Below are 26984 nucleotides of genomic sequence, written 5' to 3' on the forward strand. Positions count from 1 at the left end.
TAAAGACTTATATGAAGAACATAGATCCAAAGTGCTTGTAACAGTGGAAGACCCTGCCTGATTAGCCGATTAATACGGAACTCAGAGACCACCCCTTAGCTGGAGAGATGGCTTCATCCTCTGCACCATCTAATCTCGTGAACCACCAAGAAAGGAGAGCGAGAGCTTCAAATCTACAAGCTTTGAAGCTCTCTTCGCAGAGCTATGGCCAGGAGAAATTTGATCTTTGTACTCCATGAAACCTCTTCCTCTGGAATTCATGAAAGGGACAATACAGCATTGTCTGATATTAACAGTTTTTTTTAAATAGCGCAACAAATTTCATTGCTCTTTACAATTGGAAACAGTGATAAAACAAAAATGGGTAATAACAGACAGAGGTTGGAAGGCACTGCTCGCAAGCTTACAAACAGGCCTTCGCTGTAAGACCTGTTGAGCTTGGACCAGGACAGGGCGTTCTTGACCACAGTCATCTACATTATATTGATGGAGAGTGGATTCTGTGTCAGACCAAAGACCCTGATGATTTAGGCTCAGAGTGTCAGATCCCCCAACCAGACATGCTGGCATCTGTTGTGATCAGCACCCAGTCCCAAAACGAGAAAAGAGAACCCCCTTGAAGAGATTAAGGGTACGGGAGCCACAACAGAAGTGACTGGCGCGTCTGAGGGGCTGCATGTCCAGACAGGATCCCGTCCTGGACCAATGGTGTAAGATCTGGCTCTGTAGAGTCCAGGCATGAAATCTGGAAAATGGAGAACAGAAACCTGAGGCTACTGTAGAAGTGACCTTACTACTGACTGGAGGCCCTGAATTTTCTGCGCAGGGAGGAAAACCCTCTGACAGTGTCAAAACCTCTTGTATATGGAATGAGGTTTGACTTTGATAATTCAGGAAACAGTGTGCCTCAAAAAGTGGCCACTACTACTTGCAGATGCTGCAGCAGCAAGACCTCTGAAGGGGCCTTTGTTAGGCGGTCATCTAAATAAGGAATGATGGTGATTCTTCTGCACTACAACAATGCCATGACTTTAGTAAAAACCCTGGGGGCCTGTGGACATGCCAAACGGTAGGGTCTGAAACCAAAACTGAAATGGTTAATGGTGGTCTTTCCAGATGAGAATGCGAAGCGTCCTTTATATCTATGAACATCCTAGAACTTGAGTAAGCGTATCCTCTACCATCTGAGGATGTGATTGGCCCCCTGAATGTCATGCAGTCTCTATCAACTTGGGGTTGGGTCGACAAGAATTTGTTGAACCACAGCCTCTGAAGAACATCCTCTTCAAGAACTCCGATCTGCCACTCACTGTAAAGCTAAAGGACCGAAATAGAGGAAGTTTCATCCTAGGAGTTGAGTACAGAAGATAATCCTTCAGTAGCCTATATTAAGAGTATGCCTCTAAAAGTATGCTTTGATGTTAGGTTAGCATTTCACGATCTAAATCAAATAGATCTCCTGGTGGAAACTGCCAAGGCGGAGATATGCAACGGTAGAGAATTTGCATCTACGGAAGCATCTCCAATATAAACAGAAGCCTCACATACTGTATCTGATCAGCCAAGACAAGGAGATCCAAAAGCATCTCCTCCTGCCTGTAAGCTGGATTCCAGCTGTTCTGTCAAGAACTCTACTGCCTTGTTGAACCAGGCAATAGCCAAAATGTGAAAATAGACTTAAGCAGGGACTTACTCTCTCTGTCAATATGATCCTTCAAGGTGACTGCCTGCACCATAGGAATGGCCTTGGCCAATCTGGTTATTGGAGCATCCACATTGGCCTTGACTTCCCAAACTTTGATATCCTCTTTTGCAAAGCTATTAAAAAATAAAAATGAATACCTGAACCATAGAAACTTCTGTTACTTGATTAATAATAATCTGGCAAACTGCGCCAATTAAATCCCAGACACCAGCAGTCAATCTACGGCACAGCCTGATGCATCCTCCCAATCAGGGTGCACAAGTTCACCCTCCTCTTGTGAGTAACCTGCAGAATATGAATCTCCAGGAAAAACAGCAGGAGTCTGCACTGACCACATCTTTGTGGAGGCAAATTCAAGATTACGACTCAGTCGAAACTCCCGACGGGACGGTCCATGGTCTCAATCTCAGACTGAATAGAGCTCCTGGCTCTGTGCGACCTTTTGTTAATTAAGCTGGAACATGAATAAAATAATGCAGTAGAACTTTGTTTTGGAAGCCTTTTCTGCTTTCCCCGACATGTAATTCAAATGACAAAACAAGAAAATAATCTGTACAACAGAAGCTGACACAAAAAGCCTGCCTAAAGGGGAAATGCACTTCGCCACGCAGGGAATAGCTCCAGGTTTCACATCTGGAGTTATTCAATAAAACAGCCTTTCCCCAAAGCGATAAACACAGGGTTAAAGCACTAACCTATACAAAATGGGGAATGTATGGTTTCCCCATGCATTAAACCCCCAGACGGTGGGTTTTCTCACAGATCCTGAGTCACCCCTCAAAAAGTGGTGCCCTAATACATCAGGCAGCCCAACAATATTTTTCATCCTCACCTGATTCCCCACTGGAGCCCTAAACTTGCAGACAGAAAATAAGAATTTACTCACCGGTAATTCTATTTCTCGTAGTCCGTAGTGGATGCTGGGTACTCCGTAAGGACCATGGGGAATAGACGGGCTCCGCAGGAGACTGGGCACTCTTAAAAGAAAGATTAGGCACTACATCTGGTGTGCACTGGCTCCTCCCTCTATGCCCCTCCTCCAGACCTCAGTTAGGGAAACTGTGCCCGGAAGAGCTGACATTACTAGGAAAGGATTTGGAATCCAGGGTAAGACTCATACCAGCCACACCAATCACACTGTACAACTTGTGATAACTATACCCAGTTAACAGTATGAACAACAACTGAGCCTCATTTAACAGATGGCTCATAACAAAACCCTATAGTTAAGCAATAACTATATACATGTATTGCAGAAAGTCCGCACTTGGGACGGGCTCCCAGCATCCACTACGGACTACGAGAAACAGAATTACCGGTGAGTAAATTCTTATTCTCTGACGTCCTAGTGGATGCTGGGTACTCCGTAAGGACCATGGGGATTATACCAAAGCTCCCAAACGGGCGGGAGAGTGCGGATGACTCTGCAGCACCGAATGAGCAAACTCAAGGTGCTCCTCAGCCAGGGTATCAAACTTGTAGAATTTTGCAAAAGTGTTTGATCCCGACCAAGTAGCCGCTCGGCAAAGTTTTAAAGCCGAGACCCCTCGGGCAGCCGCCCAAGATGAGCCCACCTTCCTCGTGGAATGGGCTTTTACGGATTTAGGATGCGGCAGTTCAGCCGCAGAATGAGCCTGCTGAATCGTGCTACAGATCCAGCAAGCAATAGTCTGCTTAGAAGCAGGAGCACCCAGCTTGTTGGGTGCATGCAGGATAAACAGCGAGTCGGTTTTCCTGACTCTAGCCGTCCTGGAAACATAGATTTTCAGGGCCCGGACTACGTCCAGCAACTTGGAATCCTCCAAGTCCCGAGTAGCCGCAGGCACCACAATAGGTTGATTCAAATGAAACGCTGATACCACCTTTGGGAGAAATTGGGGACGAGTCCTCAATTCTACCCTGTCCATATGGAAAATCAGATATGGGCTTTTACAGGACAAAGTCGCCAATTCTGACACACGCCTAGCTGAGGCCAAGGCCGACAGCATGACTCCCTTCCACGTGAGATACTTCAACTCCACGGTCTGAAGTGGCTCAAACCAATGTGATTTTAGGAAATCCAACACAACGTTGAGATCCCAAGGTGCCACTGGAGGCACAAAAGGGGGCTAAATATGCAGCACTCCCTTAACAAACGTCTGAACTTCAGGCAGTTAAGCCAGTTCATTCTGAAAGAAAATAGACAGGGCCGAAATCTGGACTTTAATGGATCCCAATTTTAGGCCCATAGTCACTCCTGACTGTAGGAAGTGCAGAAATCGACCCAGCTGAAATTCCTCAGTTGGGGCCTTCCTGGCCTCACACCAAGCAACATATTTTCGCCATATGCGGTGATAATGTTTTGCGGTCACATCTTTCCTAGCTTTAATCAGCGTAGGAATGACTTCATCCGGAATGCCCTTTTCCATTAGGATCCGGCGTTCAACCGCCATGCCGTCAAACGCAGCCGCGGTAAGTCTTGGAACAGACAGGGTCCCTGCTGTAGCAGGTCCTGTCGGAGCGGCAGAGGCCAAGGGTCCTCTGAGATCATTTCTTGTAGTTCCGGGTACCAAGTTCTTCTTGGCCAATCCGGAACAATGAGTATAGTTCTTACTCCTCTCTTTCTTATTATCCTCAGCACCTTTGGTATGAGAGGAAGAGGAGGGAACACATAAACCGACTGGTACACCCACGGTGTCACTAGAGCGTCCACAGCTATCGCCTGAGGGTCCCTTGACCTGGCGCAATATCTTTTTAGCTTTTTGTTTAGGCGGGACGCCATCATGTCCACCTGTGGCCTTTCCCAACGGTTTACAATCAGTTGGAAGACTTCTGGATGAAGTCCCCACTCTCCCGGGTGGAGGTCATGCCTGCTGAGGAAGTCTGCTTCCCAGTTGTCCACTCCCGGAATGAACACTGCTGACAGTGCTATCACGTGATTTTCCGCCCATCGGAGAATCCTTGTGGCTTCTGCCATCGCCATCCTGCTTCTTGTGCCGCCCTGTCTGTTTACATGGGCGACCGCCGTGATGTTGTTTGACTGAATCAGCACCGGCTGGTTTTGAAGCAGGGGTCTTGCCTGACTTAGGGCATTGTAAATGGCCCTTAGTTCCAGAATATTTATGTGTAGGGAAGCCTCCTGACTCGACCATTGTCCTTGGAAGTTTCTTCCCTGCTTGACTGCCCCCCAACCTCGGAGGCTTGCATCCGTGGTCACCAGGACCCAGTCCTGTATGCCGAATCTGCGGCCCTCCAGAAGATGAGCACTCTGCAGCCACCACAGCAGAGACACCCTGGCCCTCGGGGACAGGGTGATCAGCCGATGCATCTGAAGATGCGATCCGGACCACTTGTCTAACAGATCCCACTGAAAGATCCTTGCATGGAACCTGCCGAATGGAATTGCTTCGTAAGAAGCTACCATCTTTCTCAGGACTCGCGTGCAGTGATGCACGACACCTGTTTTGGTTTCAGGAGGTCTCTGACCAGAGATGACAACTCCTTGGCCTTCTCCTCCGGGAGAAACACCTTCTTCTGTTCTGTGTCCAGAATCATACCCAGGAACAGCAGACGCGTCGCAGGAACCAGCTGCGACTTTGGAATATTCAGAATCCAGCCGTGCTGTTGTAGCACTTCCTGAGATAGTGCTACTCCGACCAACAACTGCTCCCTGGACCTTGCCTTTATAAGGAGATCGTCCAAGTATGGGATAATTATAACTCCCTTCTTTCGAAGGAGTATCATAATTTCGGCCGTTACCTTGGTAAATACCCTCGTGCCATGGACAGACCAAACGGCAACATCTGGAATTGGTAATGGCAGTCTTGTACCACAAAACGGAGGTACACCTGGTGAGGTGGGTAAATGGGGACATGCAGGTAAGCATCCTTGATGTCCAGTGATACCATGTAATCCCCTTCTTCCAGGCTTGCAATAACCGCCCTGAGCGATTCCATTTTGAACTTGAACCTTCTTATATAAAAGTGTTCAAGGATTTCAAATTTAGAATGGGTCTCACCGAACCGTCTGGTTTCGGTACCACAAACATTGTGGAATAGTAACCCCGTCCCTGTTGAAATAGGGGAACTTTTATTATCACCTGCTGGAGGTACAGCTTGTGAATTGCCGCCAGCACTACCTCCCTGTCCGGGGGAGTAGCTGGCAAGGCTGATTTGAGGTAACTGCGAGGGGGAGACGTCTCGAATTCCAGCTTGTATCCCTGAGATACCACTTGTAGAACCCAGGGATCCACCTGTGAGCGAACCCACCGGTCGCTGAAGTTCCGGAGACGGGCCCCCACAGCACCTGGCTCCACCAGTGGAGCCCCAGCGTCATGCGGTGGATTTAGTGGAAGCAGGGGAGGATTTCTGTTCTTGGGAACTGGCTGTATGGTGCAGCTTTTTCCCTCTACCCCTGCCTCTGGGCAGAAAGGACGCACCTTTAACCCGCTAGCCTTTCTGGGGCCGAAAGGACTGTACCTGATAATACGGTGCTTTCTTTGGCTGTGAGGGAACCTGGGGTAAAAATGTCGACTTCCCAGCTGTCGCTGTGGAAACGAGGTCCGAGAGACCATCCCCAAACAATTCCTCACCCTTGTAAGGCAAAACCTCCATGTGCCTTTTAGAATCCGCATCACCTGTCCACTGCCGAGTCCATAATACTCTCCTGGCAGAAATGGACATTGCATTTATTCTAGATGCCAGCCGGCAAATATCCCTCTGTGCATCTCTCATGTATAAGACTACGTCTTTAATATGCTCTATGGTTAGCAATAATAGGATTTTGGTACTTACCAGGTAAATCCTTTTCTTTGAATCCATAGGGGGCACTGGAGTACTCTTGGGATATGGACGGTTTCCGTAGGAACAAGGCACTGAATATTCAAATTTAGAACTCTCCTCCCCTCCATATCCCAGAGTACCTCAGTGTTTTTTACTGAGCCGAACAGGAGCGATAGAGAGGTTGACAATGGAGAATTACATATAACAAAAACGGACAACAATAAAGTTGACACATAACGTGACTGACAACTAAACAGTTGGCACAATAACCGATAGAACTTGAAACTTGAACCAGTCTGTGAGAATGTGTTACCATAAGATTCCCTGAACTTACCGCAAACCAGGTAAAACTGCTCTGGGTGGGCGTCCAGTGCCCCCTATGGATTCAAAGAAAAGGATTTACCTGGTAAGTACCAAAATCCTATTTTCTTTTTCATCCACTAGGGGTCACTGGAGTACTCTTGGGACGTACCAAAGCTTCCCCCGTGGGCGGGAGAGCAGTTTGGCACCTGTAACACTAGGCGGCCAAAGCTAGAAGCTGATGCCGCAAACGTATCAAACTTGTAAAAGCGCACAAACGTGTGCACTGATGACCAGGTAGCCGCACGGCAAAGCTGTGTCGTAGAAGCCCCACGACCAGCTGCCCATGAAGTTCCCACAGAACGTGTGGAATGAGCTGTTACTGATGTAGGCGGCTGTAACCGAGCATGAAGGTAAGCCTGACGTATGGTCAGTTTAATCCATCTGGATAAGGTCTGCTTAGAAGCTGGCCAACCCATCTTGGCAGCATCATACAGAACAAACAACGTATCCGTCTTACGAACTGTAGATGTTCGGGACACAAACGCGTAAAGCGCGTACCACATCCAAGGTTCCAGAATTTCCTGTCAACACAGGAACTACTATTGGTTGATTGATGTGAAAGGATGACACTACCTTTGGTAGGAAAGCGGGATTCGTCCGAAGTTCCGCTCTGTCATCATGAAACACCAAATACGGTGGCTTGCATGACAAGGCACCCAAATCGGAAACACGCCTTGCCGAAGCCAAGGCTAGTAGGAAAATTGTTTTCCAAGTGAGAAACTTAATATCCACTTGGTGTAAGGGTTCAAAATATGAAGACTGTAAGAAATCTAAAACCAGATTCAAGTCCCATGGCGCTGTAGGTGGAATGAATGGAGGCTGTACTCTGAGGACACCTTGCAGAAAAGTGTGTACAGACGGCAATAGAGTCTTTGAAAGTAAATTGACAAAGCAGATACCTGCACCTTTAGTGTAGATAAACGCAGTCCTCCATCCAGCCCCGTCTGTAGAAATAACAAAAGACGGGATAACTTAAAAGATGATGTCGGGGGCACAATCGGGGGCTGTATATGTAGTACACCCTTGACAAAAGTTTGTACTTCAGGCACTGAAGCCAATTCCTTCTGGAAGAAGATTGATAAGGCCGAAATTTGAACTTTAATAGACCCCAAGTTGAGGCCCATAGACAATCCTGCCTGCAGGAAATGTAAGAATCGACCCAATTGAAATTCTTCCGTTGGGGCCTTCTTGGCTTCACACCACGCAACATATTTTCTCCAAATGCGGTGATAATGTTGTGCGGTCACTTCCTTCCTAGCCTTAATCAAGGTAGGAATAACTTCCTCTGGAATGCCCTTTTCTTTTAGAATCCGGCGTTCAACCGCCATGCCGTCAAACGCAGTCGCGGTAAGTCTTGGAACATACAAGGTCCCTGCTGAAGCAGATCCCTTCTTAGAGGTAGAGGCCACGGATCCTCCGTGAGCATCTCTTGAAGTTCCGGATACCAAGTTCTTCTTGGCCAATCCGGAGCCACTAGTATTGTTCTTACTCCCCTTTTCCGAATAATTCTCAGTACCTTTGGTATGAGAGGCAGAGGAGGAAACACATACACTGACTGGTACACCCATGGTGTTACCAGAGCGTCCACAGCTATTGCCTGAGGGTCTCTTGACCTGGCGCAATATCTGTCCAGTTTTTTGTTGAGGCGAGACGCCATCATATCCACCTTTGGTTTTTCCCAACGGTTCACAATCATGTGGAAAACTTCCGGATGAAGTCCCCACTCTCCCGGGTGAAGGTCGTGTCTGCTGAGGAAGTCTGCTTCCCAGTTGTCCACTCCCGGGATGAACACTGCTGACAGTGCTATGACATGATTTTCCGCCCAGCGAAGAATCCTTGCAGCTTCTGTCATTGCTCTTCTGCTTCTCGTGCCGCCTTGTCTGTTTACGTGGGCGACTGCCGTGATGTTGTCCGACTGGATCAACACCGGCTGACCCTGAAGCAGCGGTTTTGCCAAGCTTAGAGCATTGTATATCGCTCTTAGCTCCAGTATATTTATGTGAAGAGACGTCTCCAGGTCTGACCATACACCCTGGAAGTTTCTTCCCTGTGTGACTGCTCCCCAGCCCCGTAGGCTGGCATCCGTAGTCACCAGGATCCAGTCCTGTATGCCGAACCTGCGGCCGTCTAACAGATGGGCACTCTGCAACCACCACAGGAGAGACAACCTTGTTCTTGGTGACAGTGTTATCCGCTGATGCATGTGCAGATGCGATCCGGACCATTTGTCCAGCAGATCCCACTGAAATGTTCGTGCATGGAATCTGCCGAATGGAATTGCTTCGTAAGAAGCCACCATCTTTCCCAGGACTCTTGTGCATTGATGTACTGACACAGTTCCTGGTTTTAGGAGGTTCCTGACCAGTTCGGATAACTCCCTTGCTTTCTCCTCCGGGAGAAACACCTTTTTCTGAACCGTGTCCAGAATCATTCCCAGGAACAGCAGACGTGTTGTCGGGGTCAATTGAGATTTTGGAAGATTCATAATCCACCCGTGTTGCTGAAGCACTACTTGGGTTAGTGCTACACCGACTTCCAGCTGTTCTCTGGACTTTGCCCTTATCAGGAGATCGTCCAAGTAAGGGATAATTAATACGCCTTTTCTTCGTAGAAGAACCATCATTTCGGTCATTACCTTGGTAAAGACCCGAGGGGCCGTGGACAAACCAAACGGCAGCGTTTGAAACTGATAATGACAGTCTTGTATCACGAACCTGAGATACCCTTGGTGTGAGGGGTAAATTGGGACATGCAGATAAGCATCTTTTATGTCCAGGGACACCATGAAGTCCCCTTCTTCCAGATTCGCTATCACTGCTCTGAGTGACTCCATCTTGAACTTGAATTTCTGTATGTACAGGTTCAAGGATTTCAGATTTAGAATAGGTCTTACCGAACCGTCCGGCTTCGGTACCACAAATAGTGTGGAATAATACCCCTTTCCCTGTTGTAGGAGGGGTACCTTGACTATCACCTGCTGAGAATACAGCTTGTGAATGGCTTCCAATACCGTCGTCCTTTCTGAGGGGGACGTTGGTAAAGCAGACTTTAGGAACCGGCGAGGGGGAGACCTTTCGAACTCCAACATGTAACCCTGAGATACTATCTGCAGGATCCACGGGTCCACCTGTGAGCGAGCCCACTGATTGCTGAAAATCTTTAGTCGACCCCCCACCGCTCCTGAGTCCGCTTGTAAAGCCCCAGCGTCATGCTGATGGCTTTGTAGAACCCGGGGCGGGCTTCTGGTCCTGGGCAGGGGCTGCTTGCTGCCCTCTCTTACCCTTTCCTCTGCCTCGCGGCAGATAAGACTGTCCTTTTGCTCGCTTGTTTTTATAGGAGCGAAAGGACTGCGGCTGAAAAGACGGTGTCTTTTTCTGTTGGGAGGGGGTCTGAGGTAAAAAAGTGGATTTGCCGGCAGTTGCCATGGCCACCAGATCCGATAGACCGACCCCAAATAATTCCTCTCCTTTATATGGCAACACTTCCATATGCCTTTTGGAATCCGCATCACCTGACCACTGTCGCGTCCATAAACTTCTTCTGGCAGATATGGACATCGCACTTACTCTTGATGCTAGAGTACAAATATCCCTCTGAGCATCTCGCATATAAAGAAACGCATCCTTTAATTGCTCTAGAGTCAATAAAATACTGTCCCTATCCAGGGTATCAATATTTTCAGTCAGGGAATCCAACCACACTACCCCAGCACTGCACATCCAGGCTGAGGCTATTGCCGGTCGCAGTATAACACCAGTATGAGTGTATATACTTTTCAGGTTAGTTTCCAGCCTCCTATCCGCTGGATCCTTGAGGGCGGCCGTATCAGGAGACGGCAACGCCACTTGCTTTGATAAACGTGTGAGCGCCTTATCCACCCTAGGGGGTGTTTCCCAGCGCGTCCTAACCTCTGGTGGGAAAGGGTATAATGCCAATAACTTCTTAGAAATTAGCAGTTTTCTATCTGGGTTAACCCACGCTTCATCACACACGTCATTCAATTCCTCTGATTCTGGAAAAGCTACAGGTAGTTTTTTCACCCCCCACATAATACCCCTTTTTGAGGTACCAGCAGTATCAGAGATCTGCAAAGCCTCCTTCATTGCCGTGATCATATAACGTGTGGCCCTGTTGGAAAATACGTTTGTTTCTTCACCGTCGACACTAGATTCATCTGTGTCGGTACCCGTGTCGACTGACTGAGGTAAGGGACGTTTTACAGCCCCTGACGGTGTCTGAGACGCCTGAGCCGGTACTGACTGGTTTTCCGGCCGTCTCATTTCGTCTACTGACTTTTGTAATGTACTAACATTATCACGTAATTCCATAACTAAAGCCATCCATTCCGGTGTCGACTCCCTAGGGGGTGACATCACCATTACCGGCAATTGCTCTGCCTCCACACCAACATCGTCCTCATACATGTCGACACACACGTACCGACACACAGCAGCCACACAGGGAATGCTCTAATCGAAGACAGGACCCCCTTAGCCCTTTGGGGAGACAGAGGGAGAGTTTGCCAGCACATACCAAAAGCGCTATTAATGTATATAAACAACCCTAAAAGGTGTTGTTTTTGTTATAAGCGCTTTTAATATATAAATATCGCCAATTTATGCCCCCCTTCTCTTTGTTACCCTGTTTCTGTAGTGCAGTGCAGGGGAGAGTCCTGGGAGCCTTCCTCACAGCGGAGCTGAGCAGGAAAATGGCGCTGAGTGCTGAGGAGAATAAGCTCCGCCCCTTTTCCGGCGGGCTTTTCTCCCGGGTTTTGAGAAATCTGGCCTGGGTTAAATACATACATATAGCCTTAATGGCTATATGTGATGTATTCTTTGCCACTAAAGGTATTTAATATTGCTGCCCAGGGCGCCCCCAGCAGCGCCCTGCACCCTCCGTGACTGGTCAGTGAGAAGTGTGTAGCAACAATGGCGCACAGCTGCCGTGCTGTGCGCTACCTTCATGAAGACTGAAGAGTCTTCTGCCGCCTGTTTCCGGACCTCCGATCTTCAGCATCTGTAAGGGGGGTCGGCGGCGCGGCTCCGGGACGAACCCCAGGATGACCTGTGTTCCGACTCCCTCTGAAGCTATGTCCAGTAGCCTAAGACTCCAATCCATCCTGCACGCAGGCGAGTTGGAAATCTCTCCCCTAAGTCCCTCGATGCAGTGAGCCTGTTGCCAGCAGGACTCACTGAGATTTAAAACCTAAAAAAACTTTTTCTAAGCAGCTCTTTAGGAGAGCCACCTAGATTGCACCCTGCTCGGACGGGCACAAAAACCTAACTGAGGCTTGGAGGAGGGTCATGGGGGGAGGAGCCAGTACACACCATGTGATCCTAAAAGCTTTCTTTAGATGTGCCCTGTCTCCTGCGGAGCCGCTATTCCCCATGGTCCTGACGGAGTCCCCAGCATCCACTAGGACGTTAGAGAAAAGATGATGTCGGAAACTTCCGATCCTCACACCAACCTATATAGGCACGCCAGATTCTGTAATAATGAGCTGCCGTAACTGGCTTCCTAGCACGTAACATGGTTGGTATAACCGATTCTGGAATGCCCTCTCTCCTTAAGAGGGCGGTCTCAACAGCCACCCCGTCAAACGCAGCCGCGCTAAATCGGGGTAAAGGAACGGACCCTGTTGTAACAGGTCCGGACGAAGTGGGAGCGCCCAAGGCTCGTCTGCGAATAGTCCTCGGAGATCCGAGAACCAAGCTCTCCGAGGCCAATGAGGCGCCACTAGTATGACTGTGACGGCCTCTCTTTTGATCCGTTTTAGCAACAGAGGGAGCAGCGGAAACGGTGGAAACAGGTACACGAGGCTGTACGGCCATGCGACGGTGAGAGCATCCACCGCCACAGCCTTTGGATCTCACGTTCTGGACACATACTGGGGCGTTTGATGATTGTGGCGAGATGCTATCAGGTCCACTTGAGGGTAACCCCACCTCTGGGCCAACATGTGAAACACTTCTGGATGTAATGCCCATTCTCCTGGATGGAAATCCCGACGGCTGAGATAATCCGCCTCCCAGTTGTCCACTCCCGGAATGAACACTGCCGACAACATCACTTGGTGACGCTCGGCCCAATTGAGGATTCGAGCTACTTCTCGCATTGCCATGCGGCTTCTCGTTCCTCCTTGTTTGTTGATGTATGCGACCGCCGTCGCATTGTCCGACTGCACCTGGACAGGCTGAGACCGAAGAATGTGCACTGCTTGTCGTAGCGCATTGTAAATTGCCCGGAGTTCCAGGACATTTATAGACAGCAATCTTTCGTGATCCGCCCAGAGACCCTGGAGCTGACAATTTCGAACTACAGCTCCCCAACCTCTGAGACTCGCGTCCGTCGTTAGAATTATCCAATTCCAGGCGCCGAACCGTTTCCCTGCGGTCAGATTGTGTACATTGAGCCACCAGAGTAGAGAAACCCTGGCCCGTGGCGACAACCTCACTCTGTGGTGAATCTGCAGATGCGAGCCCGACCACTGTGCGAGCACATCCAGTTGAAAAGGACGTGAGTGAAGCCTCCCGAACTGAAGCGCTTCGAAAGCCGCCACCATTGTGCCTAAGAGGCGAATGCACAGATGTACCGAGACTGGTGCTCAAGCCACGCACAATCGAACCAGATGACGAATGATCTGTACTTTCCGTTCTGGTAGGTAAATTCTTTGATTTACCGTATCGAGAATCATACCTAGGAATTGCAGTCGTTGAGACGGAATCAGATGTGATTTCTTGAAGTTGAAAATCCAACCGTGCTGAACTAGGATATCGTATGTTAGCAACGCATGTTGGAGGAGCATCTGTTGAGACGGAGCTTTGATGAGCAGATCGTCCAAGTACGGAACTATGATCACTCCCAGGGATCGGAGATGAGCTATCATCACAGACATCACTTTGGTGAATACCCGAGGCGCTGACGAGAGGCCAAACGGTAGAGCCTGAAACTGGTAATGGTTCTGCCGGATTGCAAACCGCAAGAACCTCTGATGAGGTGGCCAAATCGGAATGTGTAAATACGCATCTTTGAGATCCAGCGCAATCATGAATTCCTGTGGCTCTAAACCTGCAATTACTGACCGCAGAGATTCCATCTTGAATCTGTAGTAAGTGACGTACTGATTGAGGCCCTTTAAGTTCAATATTGGCCTGACCGAGCCATCCGGCTTTGGTACCACAAACAGACTGGAATAATAACCCTGCCCTTGTTGGTGTACAGGGACCGGAATCAAAACTGCTGACTCCAACAGAGATTGAATGGCAATTTGCAGAACCGCCCTTTTGTCGTCCGACACAGGCAGTCCTGTCTTGAAAAACCGCTGTGGCGGGAGACAGTCGAATTCTATTTTGTAACCTTTTAGCACTAAATTGCGGATCCACCCATCTGTGGACGTCTGAAACCACGCCAAATGGAACGTCTGAAGGCGTGCTCCCACAATTGGAGATCCAAGATGGGCTGGGAGTCCGTCATGCCACTGGTTTGTCGGTGACCTTAGCGTCTTGACGACTGGCGTTGGTTTGGTGGAAACCACGCCCTCGACCTCGTCTACCGGCCGTGGCTGGTCCTCTACCACGGCCTCGAAAGGGCTGAGGCCGAAAGGATTTGAACGCCGGCCCCGAGTATTTCCGTCTAGGCGCCGTTGGAGGCAATGGTAAGAAAACAGACTTACCACCCGTGGCCTCAGCAATCCATTTGTCCAATTCAGGACCAAACAACTTCTCGCCACCGTAAGGTAACGCCTCTATACCTCTTTTGACCTCCGCCTCCGCTTGCCAAGAGCGCAGCCAGAGTGCTCGTCGTGCTGTAACTAGCGACGAGGAAAGGCGAGAAGTGAGCTGACAGACGTCAGTAGAAGCTGTACATAGATAATCAGCAGCTTCCCAGATTTGATCAGCGAGAAGTATAAGGTGATCGTCATGTAGGGCAGATTTCAGTTCTGTTATCCATACCATGAGCGCCTTAGTTACCCAAATGCCAACCAACCCAGGTCTAAGCAACACCCCTGCTGCTATATACATGGATTTTAGCATAGCTTCAATTTTACGGTCTGAACGGTCTTTAAGCGTAGTAGCAGTCGGTACTGGTATGGTTAATTTCTTAGTAAGTTTAGACACAGACGAATCCACCAATGGCGGATTCTCCCATGTAGCTGTCACAGACTCCGGAAACGGGTAACTAGACTTAAACCTGCGAGGAATAGAAAACCGTTTATCCGGATTCTTTCGTGTTTCCAGTAACATCTTATTAAGAGATTCCGAAACCGGAAAACACATCGGAGTCCTCTGTCGTTTAGCAAAGACGACTTCATCATTCGTCAGAGGCTCCTCAGATTCTGTAAACTTCAGAGACTGACGCACCGCTCTGATGAGATTATCAATGCCTGGGCTGTCAAAATATTCACTATCTGACTGCTGGTCTACTTTGCCCTCCTCACCGTCATCTTGCGCAGTGAGGTCTGGCATAGAGTCGTCAGACTGTAACATAGCCGAAACTGGTAAATCATAAGACAAATGAAATTTATCCCTACTATCCACAATGGACTTGGACTTTTGGCAAGGCTGAGACCCCTCCGGCAGTCCTAGCGGTCTCACCCTAGACTCAGATCTTGCCGCTTCCCGCTCCTGTCGAGCGGCGGCCAATTCAGATTGCAATCCAGCCATGACATCTGCTAGCATAGCCCATGGAGGGTCCGGGAATGAAACCGGTTTGGACAGCGGAGCCGTAATCGTATTTGTAGCGGAATCCACAAAACATACTGTGCATGTGGTAGATCCATCCGGTAACACACTCTGACAGACAAGGCAGTGGTTTTTAGGTTTTGCTGGTGCCTTACTCATTATGCCGACAGACAACACAATACACAAAGACAGACAACCTGCACGACTCAGTAAATAATACTAAGGTGTCTCTCTCTCTCTATATATATATATATATATATATATATATATATATATATATATATATATATATATATATAATTATAATCTGGCAAGGTGTAGTGCACGTGCCAGTACGATATGAAACTGATCCCAAATTCCCACCAACACCCCTGTGCCTTCGGTGGAGTAGAGATGCAGTACAGGATCTGCAGGGAGCCGGGGAGCGCTGTAATGGAGCGTCCTGCAGCGGCAGCCGGCGCGTGTGTGGCGGGCGGGTGCGAGCGGCGGGTGAGCGCGGCGGTCGGCGGGTGTGAGCGGCGGCCGGCGAGGCTCAGCGGTGGAGGCGGCGCGGTCCGGAGCGGTTGCCGGGCGGCCTGTCAGGGGAGGCGTTGCGGGTGCAGTGCGAGCGGCGTCCGTCTTCAGTGAACAGTGTCCCCACACAGCGGGGGCGGCAGCGTGCGCTGACCGCCCCGTACCCCCAGCATACCTGACTCCAGAGGCGAAGGCTGTGACGGGGCTTCTATCTGTAAGCTCCGTCCAGCTGTAGCAGTAGTCAGGGAATGTGCTGCGTGTGGCTGTGAGGGTGCTCTTAGCGAGGACCGACACGCCATGCGCTGCTCCGTGCAGCGGCACTATCCCGGACCCAAGTTTTTACAGAAACTGGGAAGGGATGTGCTGTTAGTAGAAAAGGTAAAAGGCAGAAGAAAAAAAAATTATAAATAAAAATATTCAAAGTAGTGTGGTTTAAGCTCCACACAAGCCCTGTTGCTACGAGAAGCACAGAAAAAACACTGAGGTACTCTGGGATATGGAGGGGAGGAGAGTTCTAAATTTGAATATTCAGTGCCTTGTTCCTACAGAAACCGTCAGCAGGTCTCAGTATAGTACCCGAGTGTGTATATACAGACTTCAGGATAGCCTCCTGCTTTCTATCCGCAGGCTCCTTTAAGGCGGCCGTATCCTGAGACGGTAGTGCCACCTTCTTTGACAAGCGTGTGAGCGCTTTATCCACCCTCGGGGAAGTCTCCCAACGTACCCTGTCCTCTGGCGGGAAAGGGTACGCCATTAGTAACTTTTTAGAAATCACTAGTTTTTTATCAGGGAAAGCCCACGCTTCTTCACACACTTCATTTAACTCATCTGAAGGGGGAAAAACCACTGGTTGCTTTTTCTCCCCAAACATAATACCCTTTTTAGTGGTACCTGGGTTAATGTCAGAAATGTGCAACACATTTTTCATTGCCGTAATCATGCAACAGATGGCCCTAGTGGAATGTACATTAGTCTCGTCGTCGTCGACACTGGAGTCAGACTCCGTGTCGACATCTGTGTCTGCCATCTGAGGTAGCGGGCGTTTTTGAGCCCCTGATGGCCTTTGAGACGCCTGGGCAGGCACTGGCTGAGAAGCCGGCTGTCCCACAGCTGTTATGTCATCGAACCTTTTATGTAAGGAGTTGACACTGTCTGTTAATACCTTTCACATATCCATCCACTCTGGTGTCGACCCCGCAGGGGGTGACATCACATTTATCGGCACCTGCTCCGCCTCCACATAAGCCTCCTCATCAAACATGTCGACACAGCCGTACCGACACACCGCACACACACAGGGAATGCTCTGACTGAGGACAGGACCCCACAAAGTCCTTTGGGGAGACAGAGAGAGAGTATGCCAGCACACACCACAGCGCTATATAAACAGGGATTTACACTACACAGAGTGATTTTCCCTATAGCAGCTATAATATACAGTTTTGCGCCTAAATTTAGTGCCCCCCCTCTCTTTTTTACCCTATTGAGCCTGGAAACTGCAGGGGAGAGCCTGGGGAGCGTCCTTCCAGCCCCCCCCCCCCCCCCCAGCGTCCTGCACCCATCAGTGGCCGGAGTATGTGGTGTGCATAGGGAGCAATGGCGCACAGCTGGAAACTGCAGGGGAGAGCCTGGGGAGCTGTCTTCCAGCGGAGCTGTGAAGAGGAAATGGCGCCAGTGTGCTGAGGGAGATAGCCCCGCCCTTTTTTCAGCGGGCTTCTCCCGCTCTTATGGCCTGCATGCACAGCCGACGGGAGACCAGCGAAGAACGAGCGCGGGGACGCGCATCGTTTATCGCTGGAGTCTCCACACTGAAAGATATGAACGAGTTCTCGTTCATTTATGAACGAGATCGTTCATATCTTTCAAAAATTCGTGTAGGGCCCTTTATATTAATATTATGGCAGGGGATTTTTGCACATATATAGTTTATTAGACTATATTATGTGCTTTTTTGCCAAAGTAAGGTACTCTAATTGCAGCCCAGGGAGCCCCCCCCCCCAGCGCCCTGCACCCATCGGTGACCGGAGTATGTGGTGTGCATAGGGAGCACTAGCGCACAGCTGCAGTGCTGTGGGCTACCTTAATGAAGACCGGAGTCTTCAGCCGCCGATTTCCAGGACGTTCTTCTTGCTTCTGGCTCTGCAAGGGGGACGGCGGCGCGGCTCCGTGACCGGACGACCAAGGCTGGGCCTGTGTTCGATCCCTCTGGAGCTAATGGTGTCCAGTAGCCTAGAAGCCCAAGCTAGCTGCAAGCAGGTAGGTTCGCTTCTCTCCCCTAAGTCCCTCGTAGCAGTGAGTCTGTTGCCAGCAGATCTCACTGAAAATAAAAAACCTAATAAATACTTTCTTTTCTAGAAGCTCAGGAGAGCCCCTAGTGTGCAACCAGCTCGAGCCGGGCACAGATTCTAACTGAGGTCTGGAGGAGGGGCATAGAGGAAGGAGCCAGTGCACACCAGTAGTCCTAATTCTTTCTTAGAGTGCCCAGTCTCCTGCGGAGCCCGTCTATTCCCCATGGTCCTTGCGGAGTTCCCAGCATCCACTAGGACGTCAGAGAAAAACCTGTTCCTCTGCCATGACTGGTCTGGAAGCCTGACTATTCTAAAGGGGGCGTATACCTTCTGATAGAAACCTTTAGGCGGCGGAGGAGCTTGCTGCTAGCCTGCCAGGGATTAAGTTATAAGGCAGCAGCGTATGAGAAGCCGCTGCTGCTCTTTTCCCCCCTTCAGCTTTTCCAGCCCTCCGCGCCCTCGTACTAGCGCCGACAGCGGGAGGCGTGTGGGGGATATAGCCCGGGTCCCGGCGGGTGCAGGGGAAGCTGCAGCTGCTAGACGCGAGAGATCGTTTAAGCGGGAGGTGGCGAGCTTTTGAAGCAGCCCGCTGTGTGTTTAAGCGGAGGCGTATAGGTCTCCCTCAGCCCTCCGTTTGTAGAGGCAGGAGGGGCGGATGGGGGAGCGGACATGAAGCGGGATTTAAAAACTGATCCCTTGTATAGCTGGCCAGGGAGTGTGTCACAGCGCCAGCGGAAGGAGGGGGGGGGGGGGCGGTGGGGAAAGCTGCGCTGCTGAGTCCCAGGGCTTAGAGCCAGAAGGTAACAGCGTGTGCGGTCCGCGGGAGGGAGTCTGTTAAACTGCCTCCTGGATCCATGAAGAAGCTATGGTTACTGTATGCCCTGTATCTAAAGTTCAACTATAACTAGGGCCCTTTTACAACAAGTACTCACTGCTGACTCTGTGCTCCGGATTTTCTGAGGAGAGATGCAGATCCCCTTTAGTAGGGATCATTGTCTCTATTGTTAAGACTTTCGTCCCCCTTTACATTAGGTTAACTCAGTCTCAGTATTGAAATGGAGCAGGAGCTCCCTTCTGTGCTTGTACCTCCTTGGCACAATTTTTCAAACTGAGGGATGAGGGATGTGAAGGGGGAGGAGCCGGCTGTGCAGACAATGCTAATTTTTAGATTGTGCCACACCTCCGGTTGCAAGCTTCACACCCCTACTGTATAAGACTCCAGTGTCCCCTAGTGGATGAAAGAGAAATCTTGGAGGAAAAGGTGCCTGCTTCTCCTAAGAAAGTGTTGGTTTCACTAACATCGTCAACATACTTGAGGTCAGAGCATTGTATGTTTGACCGTAGGCCCTCCATCAAGACATTCAACCAATAGCCAAAGAAACCCAGGCTGAAGCAATAACAGGCCTGAGAGCTGCTCCTGCATTGCAGTATATGGACATAAGGAACTGCTCTAGTTTCCTGTCTGTAGGTTCCTTAGAGACGTTACGTCTGGTATAGGAAGGGTGGAAGACTTAACCAGGCAGGATACATGCGCGTCCACAGGTGGCGGAATTTCCCACTTTTTTGGTCAGATTCCGCCATGGGATAATAGGAGGAATTACGTTTGGTCACTAAGCTTTTTATATGGATAAGACCAAGGCTCCTTAAAAAGATTGGATCCTTCTTTTTCTTTTTAGAAAGAGGCGTCTGTGCAGTGGTATCCTTGATTTGTAGGATTTTCCTAACTGCCTTGACTAAGGCTTCCACCCTATCTAAGCTCATGTGATCATCTGAAATGGGAGACTCCTCAGCTTCCGAATCCTGAGGATCTTCCCCTTTCCTCAGAAAATTCTGATTGGGAATCCTCTGACAGAATCAGGGATAGTGCCGATGAGGATTTACTTCTACGCTTTGATGAAGACCCCAGGGCTTGTTGTAGATTAGTGGAAACCTGAATCAAGCCTTGGATCGATTGAGACAAACCCTGAACCCACGCTGGTTCAGTAGTTTGTTGGTGGAGGTGTTATTGCTGTGTCTGTGGAAGGGGAGGGTCTGCACCTACCGTGGAAACTGCGACCTGCGGAGCTGTTAGTTGCTGAGAAGTCAATTCCTTCATGGCCATGGCGAGAGATGTAGCCCACGCCAGCTCAGACGAAGTAGAACCCTCAGGAGCGGTACCACCAGGAACCTGGACAGAGCAACAGTCACAGAGCCCCATGTTGTCCTGTACCATACAAGAAAATATATAGGAGTGCAGCCCGGTAGTTCCTTTCTCCTTCTGGCAGGCTTTGGAAGATCCCCTGGAGGACATGTTCCAATCTGTTACCAAAACAGACATACACACAAACCTAGAAATATAGGTAAGAAGATAGGGCTATATAACACTGGTCTAGAGAGCCACAAATAAGGATTAAGTGGGTCTGGTACTGCAGCTGTGAACAGTGATACTATATCACTAAGTTAGTGCACTACAATACCCCTAGCAGTGTGTAACAGAAAACTGGCAGCATTTGTCCACATACCTTCACCATGAGGTGAGGTATGGACTATACAACCTGACACCTGGTGCAGTGCTGGTATAAGAGAGGCAGGTTTGGCTCTTTCCCCAAGAGCTTGTTGCAGTGTATGGGCCTGCACAAACTCTCCTTCACATAAAATGCTCAGTGTTGTGCTGCTCCTAAAATGGTCGCAGTGTGTAGAGATGGGAGGGATGAAGGATGAGGGAGGGAGGAGAGAGCGCCCAAAAGCTGCTGTCCTACTGAAAGAAATGAGCAACAGTGCTGGGAGCGGAGCTACGGGATATCCTCACCCCCCCCTGGAGCCTCCACAAGGACCATTCCCGCACTGTAATGTCCCTGGTGGCCTAGTGGTTGCTGAAGAGAAGACCCAGTGCCACTGCCAGGACAGCTGGAGCTGCCTCCCCCTAGCGGTGTTACCGGGAGACCGGTACCTGTAAGCCTCTGTCTGCTGCGGCTGCTCCCGATGCCTGGGAGGTGCTGGGGCGGCTGGCCGTGGAGACTGGGACCCGGCTGCAGAGTGAAGTGGTGAAGCGGCCAGCGGTAGCGCTAATAGCGCTAGCCGCTGCCTGAAGTGAAAGTAAAAGCAAGAAAAAATTAAAGCTAAAACATTATCAGGGGTGAAGGCCCTGCTCCTTAAAAACGTGCCCTTTCCAGAGAACCAAAGAAAAAAAACTGACGGGCCTGAGTCAGGCTGGGTATAGGGGAGGAGGGGCTTCCCAGGCTGCACGCCACAAGTTATACTCCTTGGTGCCCTGACTGAACACCTGGCTATACCCACTGTCCCTAGTGTCAGACCACTGGCTGACAGAAAAAGAAAAGTTAACTGTTTGGTGCCCAGACTCCTCACAGAATATAACCAGCGTAAAGCCTGTGTCCCCTATGGAAAGAAGAAATACACAATACCATTTTTATAGCATCTATTCTTTATACCACACTTATACAGGTGTTATTGCTATCTCTTCTAGACAAATTACTAATTTCAGCACAATAGTGTCTTACTGTGTATCTCATATGACCACCTGCAACCAATCAGGAGTCATGTCAATTACCTGAACAAGATCAGCAGTTTGCATTGGACTTTGCAGGCTCCTATATGGACTGCAATGTATATAGACTACCGGCTCAATTTATAGATCTATGGGTGAATGAATGAATCTTTATATACAGTACTGCAATCTATTATTCTACAGAAAGTATTAGGACATAAGTTTAACCATACATCTATAGAAGTAGAAAAAAAATTATTAAAAGAAGAAAAAGTAGTGCTAGGCTTATAATGCCTTCATATACTTCAATACTAAGATTTCTAAGAAGAATAAAATTGCCTTTGATGAATGGAATACCATGGTTTTCATTTGGGATTCACCCCCAAGGAGCTTGTCAGATATACCTTTAAAGAAAACGGACACTAAAGTGTCAATGTTAATGGAATTTGCTTCTAGTCAGTATTGACTTTACCTTTGGAATCTACATTCACGGCGAGGATTTCAGTTTTTTCAGGTATGCACAGCTTTTTAGGAGTCCGTTGGAAACAATCTGGGACTTTAGGCGTTCCACCCGTTTTCACCACCTAGAATAGGTTCCCGTCATAGTTATTGATTTTTGTTTTTGTTTTTTTACCACATTTCAGACTGATCATCCTTTACTGTCCTATTTCCAAACTTGCATTTAGTGTAGAGCAGGCATGTCCAAACTGCGGCCCTCCAGCTGTTGTGAAACTACATATCCCAGCATGCCTTGACACAGTTTTGTTGTCAGAGAATGCTAAAGCTGCGTCAGGGCATGCTGGGATGTGTAGTTTCTCAACAGCTGGAGGGCCGCAGTTTGGACATGCCTGGTGTAGAGTATAAAATGCATATAAAATGTTTTCAGTTTTATATATCCAAGATTATGCCTAGCAATGTACTGTAACACTTAAATGATTTCTCAGTGTAAATTTTAATTACGCATATATAATTACTGTGTAACAATGCATATTTCCCAAGATGGAGAAAGCAGTGCCACATCAGACTTACGCCGCAGATCGCCAAGGCAACCACTGAATGATTTTAAGGCTTCAGCATCACTACTACTAGTCTGACTGCTGTTTCATTGTAAATGTGATCACTTCATAGAGCGCACTATAGTGAAACAGAGAGAAAAGCTGGAATCCAAAGTCTGAAAAATCGTTCATTTGGCCGATTGAGACATCTGAGCAGACACTGAGTCAAACGGGTGGTATTCAGGTTGCCGGCGGCCGGGCTCCCGGCGACCACCATACCGGCGCCGGAATCCCGACCGCCGGCATACAGACATCTTTTCTCCCTCTTGGGGGTCCACGACCCCCCTGGAGGGAGAATAGATAGCGTGGCGCGCATAGCGTGCCCGCAAAGGGGCTCATTTGAGCTCACCCAGCTGTCTGTATGCCAGCGGTCGGGATTCCGGCGCCGGCAAACCATAGCACACCCGGTCAAACGGTGGCACATTAACACTGCCGCCTTGTCATGCTATGGCCCGACTACAGCCATGTGCTCTCGGCATGTAGTTTCTATGTTATCCCTGTCTGCAAGCGTCACCACACCACCTTCTTTGTATTCCAATATACCTTCTTAAACTATACTACTTAGATTATGAGCTTGTACCAGTGTGTGTCTAGGTTTGATACATACATTTTAAGATCAGCTAAGGAAGTTATAAATGTGAATTGCCCTAAAATTTAAATTAGGAGAAACCCTTTAATTTTACATTAAACGTTTATATGAAAGTTATAATTATACATAACAAGACTTCATAATCTACCGTATATACTCTAGTATAAGCTGAGTTTTTCAGCACATTTTTTGTGATGAAAAAGCCCCCCTCGGCTTATACTCGAGTGATGCTCCGTAACTGCTGCCTGGGAAGGAGGGACACGGAGGGCACAGCGCGCGCCTCTCCTCCTGTGTCCCTCCTGCATCTCCGGCGGGTCTATTAAATGAAGTACCCGTTCGTGAGCTCTGATTGGCTCACGAACCGGCACTTCATTTAACAGGCCCACCGCCGGAGACGCAGGAGGGACAAAGGAGAGGCGCGCGCTGTGCCCTCCGTGTCCCTCCTTCACAAAACAGCAGGGGAGCGCTGGTGGGTTAGTACCTGGCACTGGGGGAGCATATTTGGCACTTTTTTTTTGGGGGGGGGGGGGGCGCGCATATCTGGCACTGTGGGGGCATATCTGGCACCGTGGGGGCTGTGTATGGCTAGAGCTGCATTTCCCACCCTAGGCTTATACTAGAGTCAATAAGTTTTCCCTGGTTTTTGTGGTAAAATTAGGTGCCTCGGCTTATATTCGGGTCGACTTATACTCTAGTATATACAGTATGTTGAAAGTGGTTTTAGTCAGTTATAAAGCTATTGAATAATAATCACAGGAAGCCACCTAATGCCACTTGCGAAAAGACAACAGGAATTTCTTGCAGAGGAGTAGCTAAAGATTACGGCCACGTTATAGAAAGTGGGCAAATTTTAAATGTGTTTTACAGTAAAGCAGAGAATTATTCTTAAGCTATGGCTATAAAAACATCTGCCCTATCAATATAGACAGCAAAGAGAGGTGCAGTCCATTACAGCACAATGGACTACAAATATGGGCAGTGAAACGGTAAAGTGTACCTGGAGCTCATCAATCCGCAGCAGTCTGCAGTCTTGGAGGAGAGATGATGGGTCAGGGTCACAGCCAGGAGTGGACTGGCTGTTTGTATTATTCGATGTGCCGGGAAACTTCACAGCAACGTAGGCACCGTCAACTTTCAGTACCTAAAACAATAACAGCCGGAACCACAGTAATTTCTACGTACGCACAACAGAGCACAGCTCTCAAACTATTTCAACACATTCACATCACACTACATAATAGTAGATTAGCAGCTATTAACCTTGCCCACAGGAACATTTTTCACATCTTCAACGAACACCACCTCTCTGAGTGACCACTGCTCTTCGTTGACCTTCTCTTCTTCCTTGGGAGCGGGTGTGGATCGTCTGCGCTCTTGAAAGAAAGCAGCATTGAGCTTACAGCACGTTACAGATGATCTGGTATGATTGACCATTCATTACACCCCCATTTCAAGATTCAACAAAATGACAGAATTTAAAATGTAATGAAATAAGAAATACTTGGCTTTTTTTTAGCACCAGAGTCATTCTTAAGTTGGGTACAAACTAAGCGATTAATCGGACGATATACTGTATATATTCCAAACGCAGATAGGAATGATATATAGGCCACAGCCTACCCGTGATCACGCTCTTCCATGGGTCGTTCGGTCAGGCGTGCCTATTGGGAACCCAGGGAATGACGCTATATATTTTAAATGCAGTGGGCAACAATACATAGCGCAGTTGTCCACTGCACTGTGCAGTGTGTACGGACAGCGCAATGTATTGTTTCGCCGCTAGGTACACACATCGTTTAGCGTGTCCCTAACATTACAAAGAGTACTTAATGCCTACTACGATTAAATAAAAGTTTACACAGTAACACCAGTGATGAAATAATGTCATTGGAAGCACAGCTTTTTCTTTTTTTTTTTTTTTAATTCATAAACTCAGTGTCGCCAGATTAGCCGACAAAACCACTAGTAGTAGATTCAACAGCAGAGTTCTATTTGTGTACTGGTACTGCCAGAGCGTGCGTATAGACAATACATGCCACATGTTATATACCGCAATTAGCAGGAGCTGGCGCAATCACAGCCAGATAGTCATTAGATTTAAAGCAAGCAGTTTAAAAAGGAAAGCCAAGTTGACTTGGCCTTTAAACTATTTGCCTCTTGAAATCTAATGAGTCACAGCACACTGGAAAAAATACAAGCCTCTGAGTCTATGGAAAATCGAGCCATTGTGAAAGGTGTATCGGGAATAGGGGAAAGAAACAAACAAATCCACTTTCTCCCATCAGTTATGTCAGACATTAGCATAAACCGCACTGTCTAGCCTCTTGCAGGAAGGTCATCGTCCAGGCCGTTTGTCCTTGTTTACTCTTCAAGGTAGCATGGGGTTCTTGTTCCACACCGGCCAGTAAACAAACTAGACTTGCAAATGGTTCCAAGTTAAGAATATGCTACAGAGTACTGATTCTGCTTTACTTAATGGGACTTACTGTATGGCATGGAAGCACTGCTGGCAATGGAAGATGCATCACTGCAGGTGGATGCTGGAGATGGGGGAGGTCCCATTTCAGTTTTTACAGCTTCCGGTTTGCTTTCAGGCCTTAGAGGTGGGGGAAAAAAATTAAAGATCTTTAATTTAATTAAACAAAATATACAAGGAGCCACGCGCTACATCGTATTCGGGGCGAGCGGCATGTCTGCGCCTCAGCCCGCCACCGAGCGTACACAGACGCTCCCATTCAATTTGAATGGGGCGCGTGCGCGTCTACGACGCATGCGCGCCCCATTTGCTCCGCCTCACCGGGCAACGACTAGGCACAGATGGAACCTTGATTAGCCTGGCTCCTCCATCTGTAAGTATTCTGTGTAAAAATCAAAACTACTCAACGACATCTGCCAACAGTAAGAATCTTCCACTCACTTTGTCTCGGTGGTCTTGCTGGATTTCTCCAGGTTTTTTAGGCTCTCTGGGGATCTCAGCTGGAATCGGCAGCTATCGTTCATATTCCACACAGATTCCATCAAGACTCCAACTTTAGGAATTCCACCACTAATTGAAAAGGCCACAGCTCCCGCATGATAAAGTGGGTTATTTCTTAAGCAGACCTAGTAAAAGATAATATTAACAAACAGCATTGGTGAAACTTACTTTACAGCTTTACACACACAAAAAAAATAAGTACAATTTCAAAAAAGAAAAAACAAATGTTAATTTCCCATTTTCAGCAGCACAGTGCAGTCAAACATTTAAAAGCAATTTAATGGGGCAGTAGAGATGGTGTAATGGTTAGCATTACTGCCTCACAGCACTGAGGTCATAGGTTCGATTCCCTCCATGGCACTAACTGTGTGGAGTTTGTATATTCTCCCCGTACTTGCGTGGATTTCCTCCAGGTACTCCGGTTTCCTCCCACAATCCAAAAAAATTTAAAAAATATATTTATATATAAAACAATTGAGAGAACTAAATGGGTTGTTACTGCTATTATTACCAGTTATCACCAGTTATTTATATAGCGCACACATATTCCGCAGCGAGAGAATATTTGC

General features: G+C 48.4%; 1 protein-coding gene across 9 annotated transcripts in view; it reads right to left on the reverse strand.

Moving 5' to 3' along the window:
• UBR5 (ubiquitin protein ligase E3 component n-recognin 5) overlaps positions 1 to 26984 on the reverse strand; it is a 253650-nt gene that overhangs the window by 130537 nt on the left and 96129 nt on the right. For all 9 annotated transcript variants that reach the window (XM_063924221.1, XM_063924220.1, XM_063924222.1 and 6 more), the window contains 5 exons: positions 26356 to 26540; positions 25925 to 26034; positions 24699 to 24811; positions 24436 to 24579; positions 22267 to 22378 (listed from right to left, as the gene is read on the reverse strand). In XM_063924221.1, coding sequence (XP_063780291.1) covers positions 22267 to 22378; positions 24436 to 24579; positions 24699 to 24811; positions 25925 to 26034; positions 26356 to 26540 — 664 coding nt within the window. The remainder of the gene's footprint in view (positions 1 to 22266; positions 22379 to 24435; positions 24580 to 24698; positions 24812 to 25924; positions 26035 to 26355; positions 26541 to 26984) is intronic.

Source organism: Pseudophryne corroboree, chromosome 5 (genome assembly GCF_028390025.1).
Source record: "Pseudophryne corroboree isolate aPseCor3 chromosome 5, aPseCor3.hap2, whole genome shotgun sequence".
NCBI classification, from domain to species: domain Eukaryota; kingdom Metazoa; phylum Chordata; class Amphibia; order Anura; family Myobatrachidae; genus Pseudophryne; species Pseudophryne corroboree.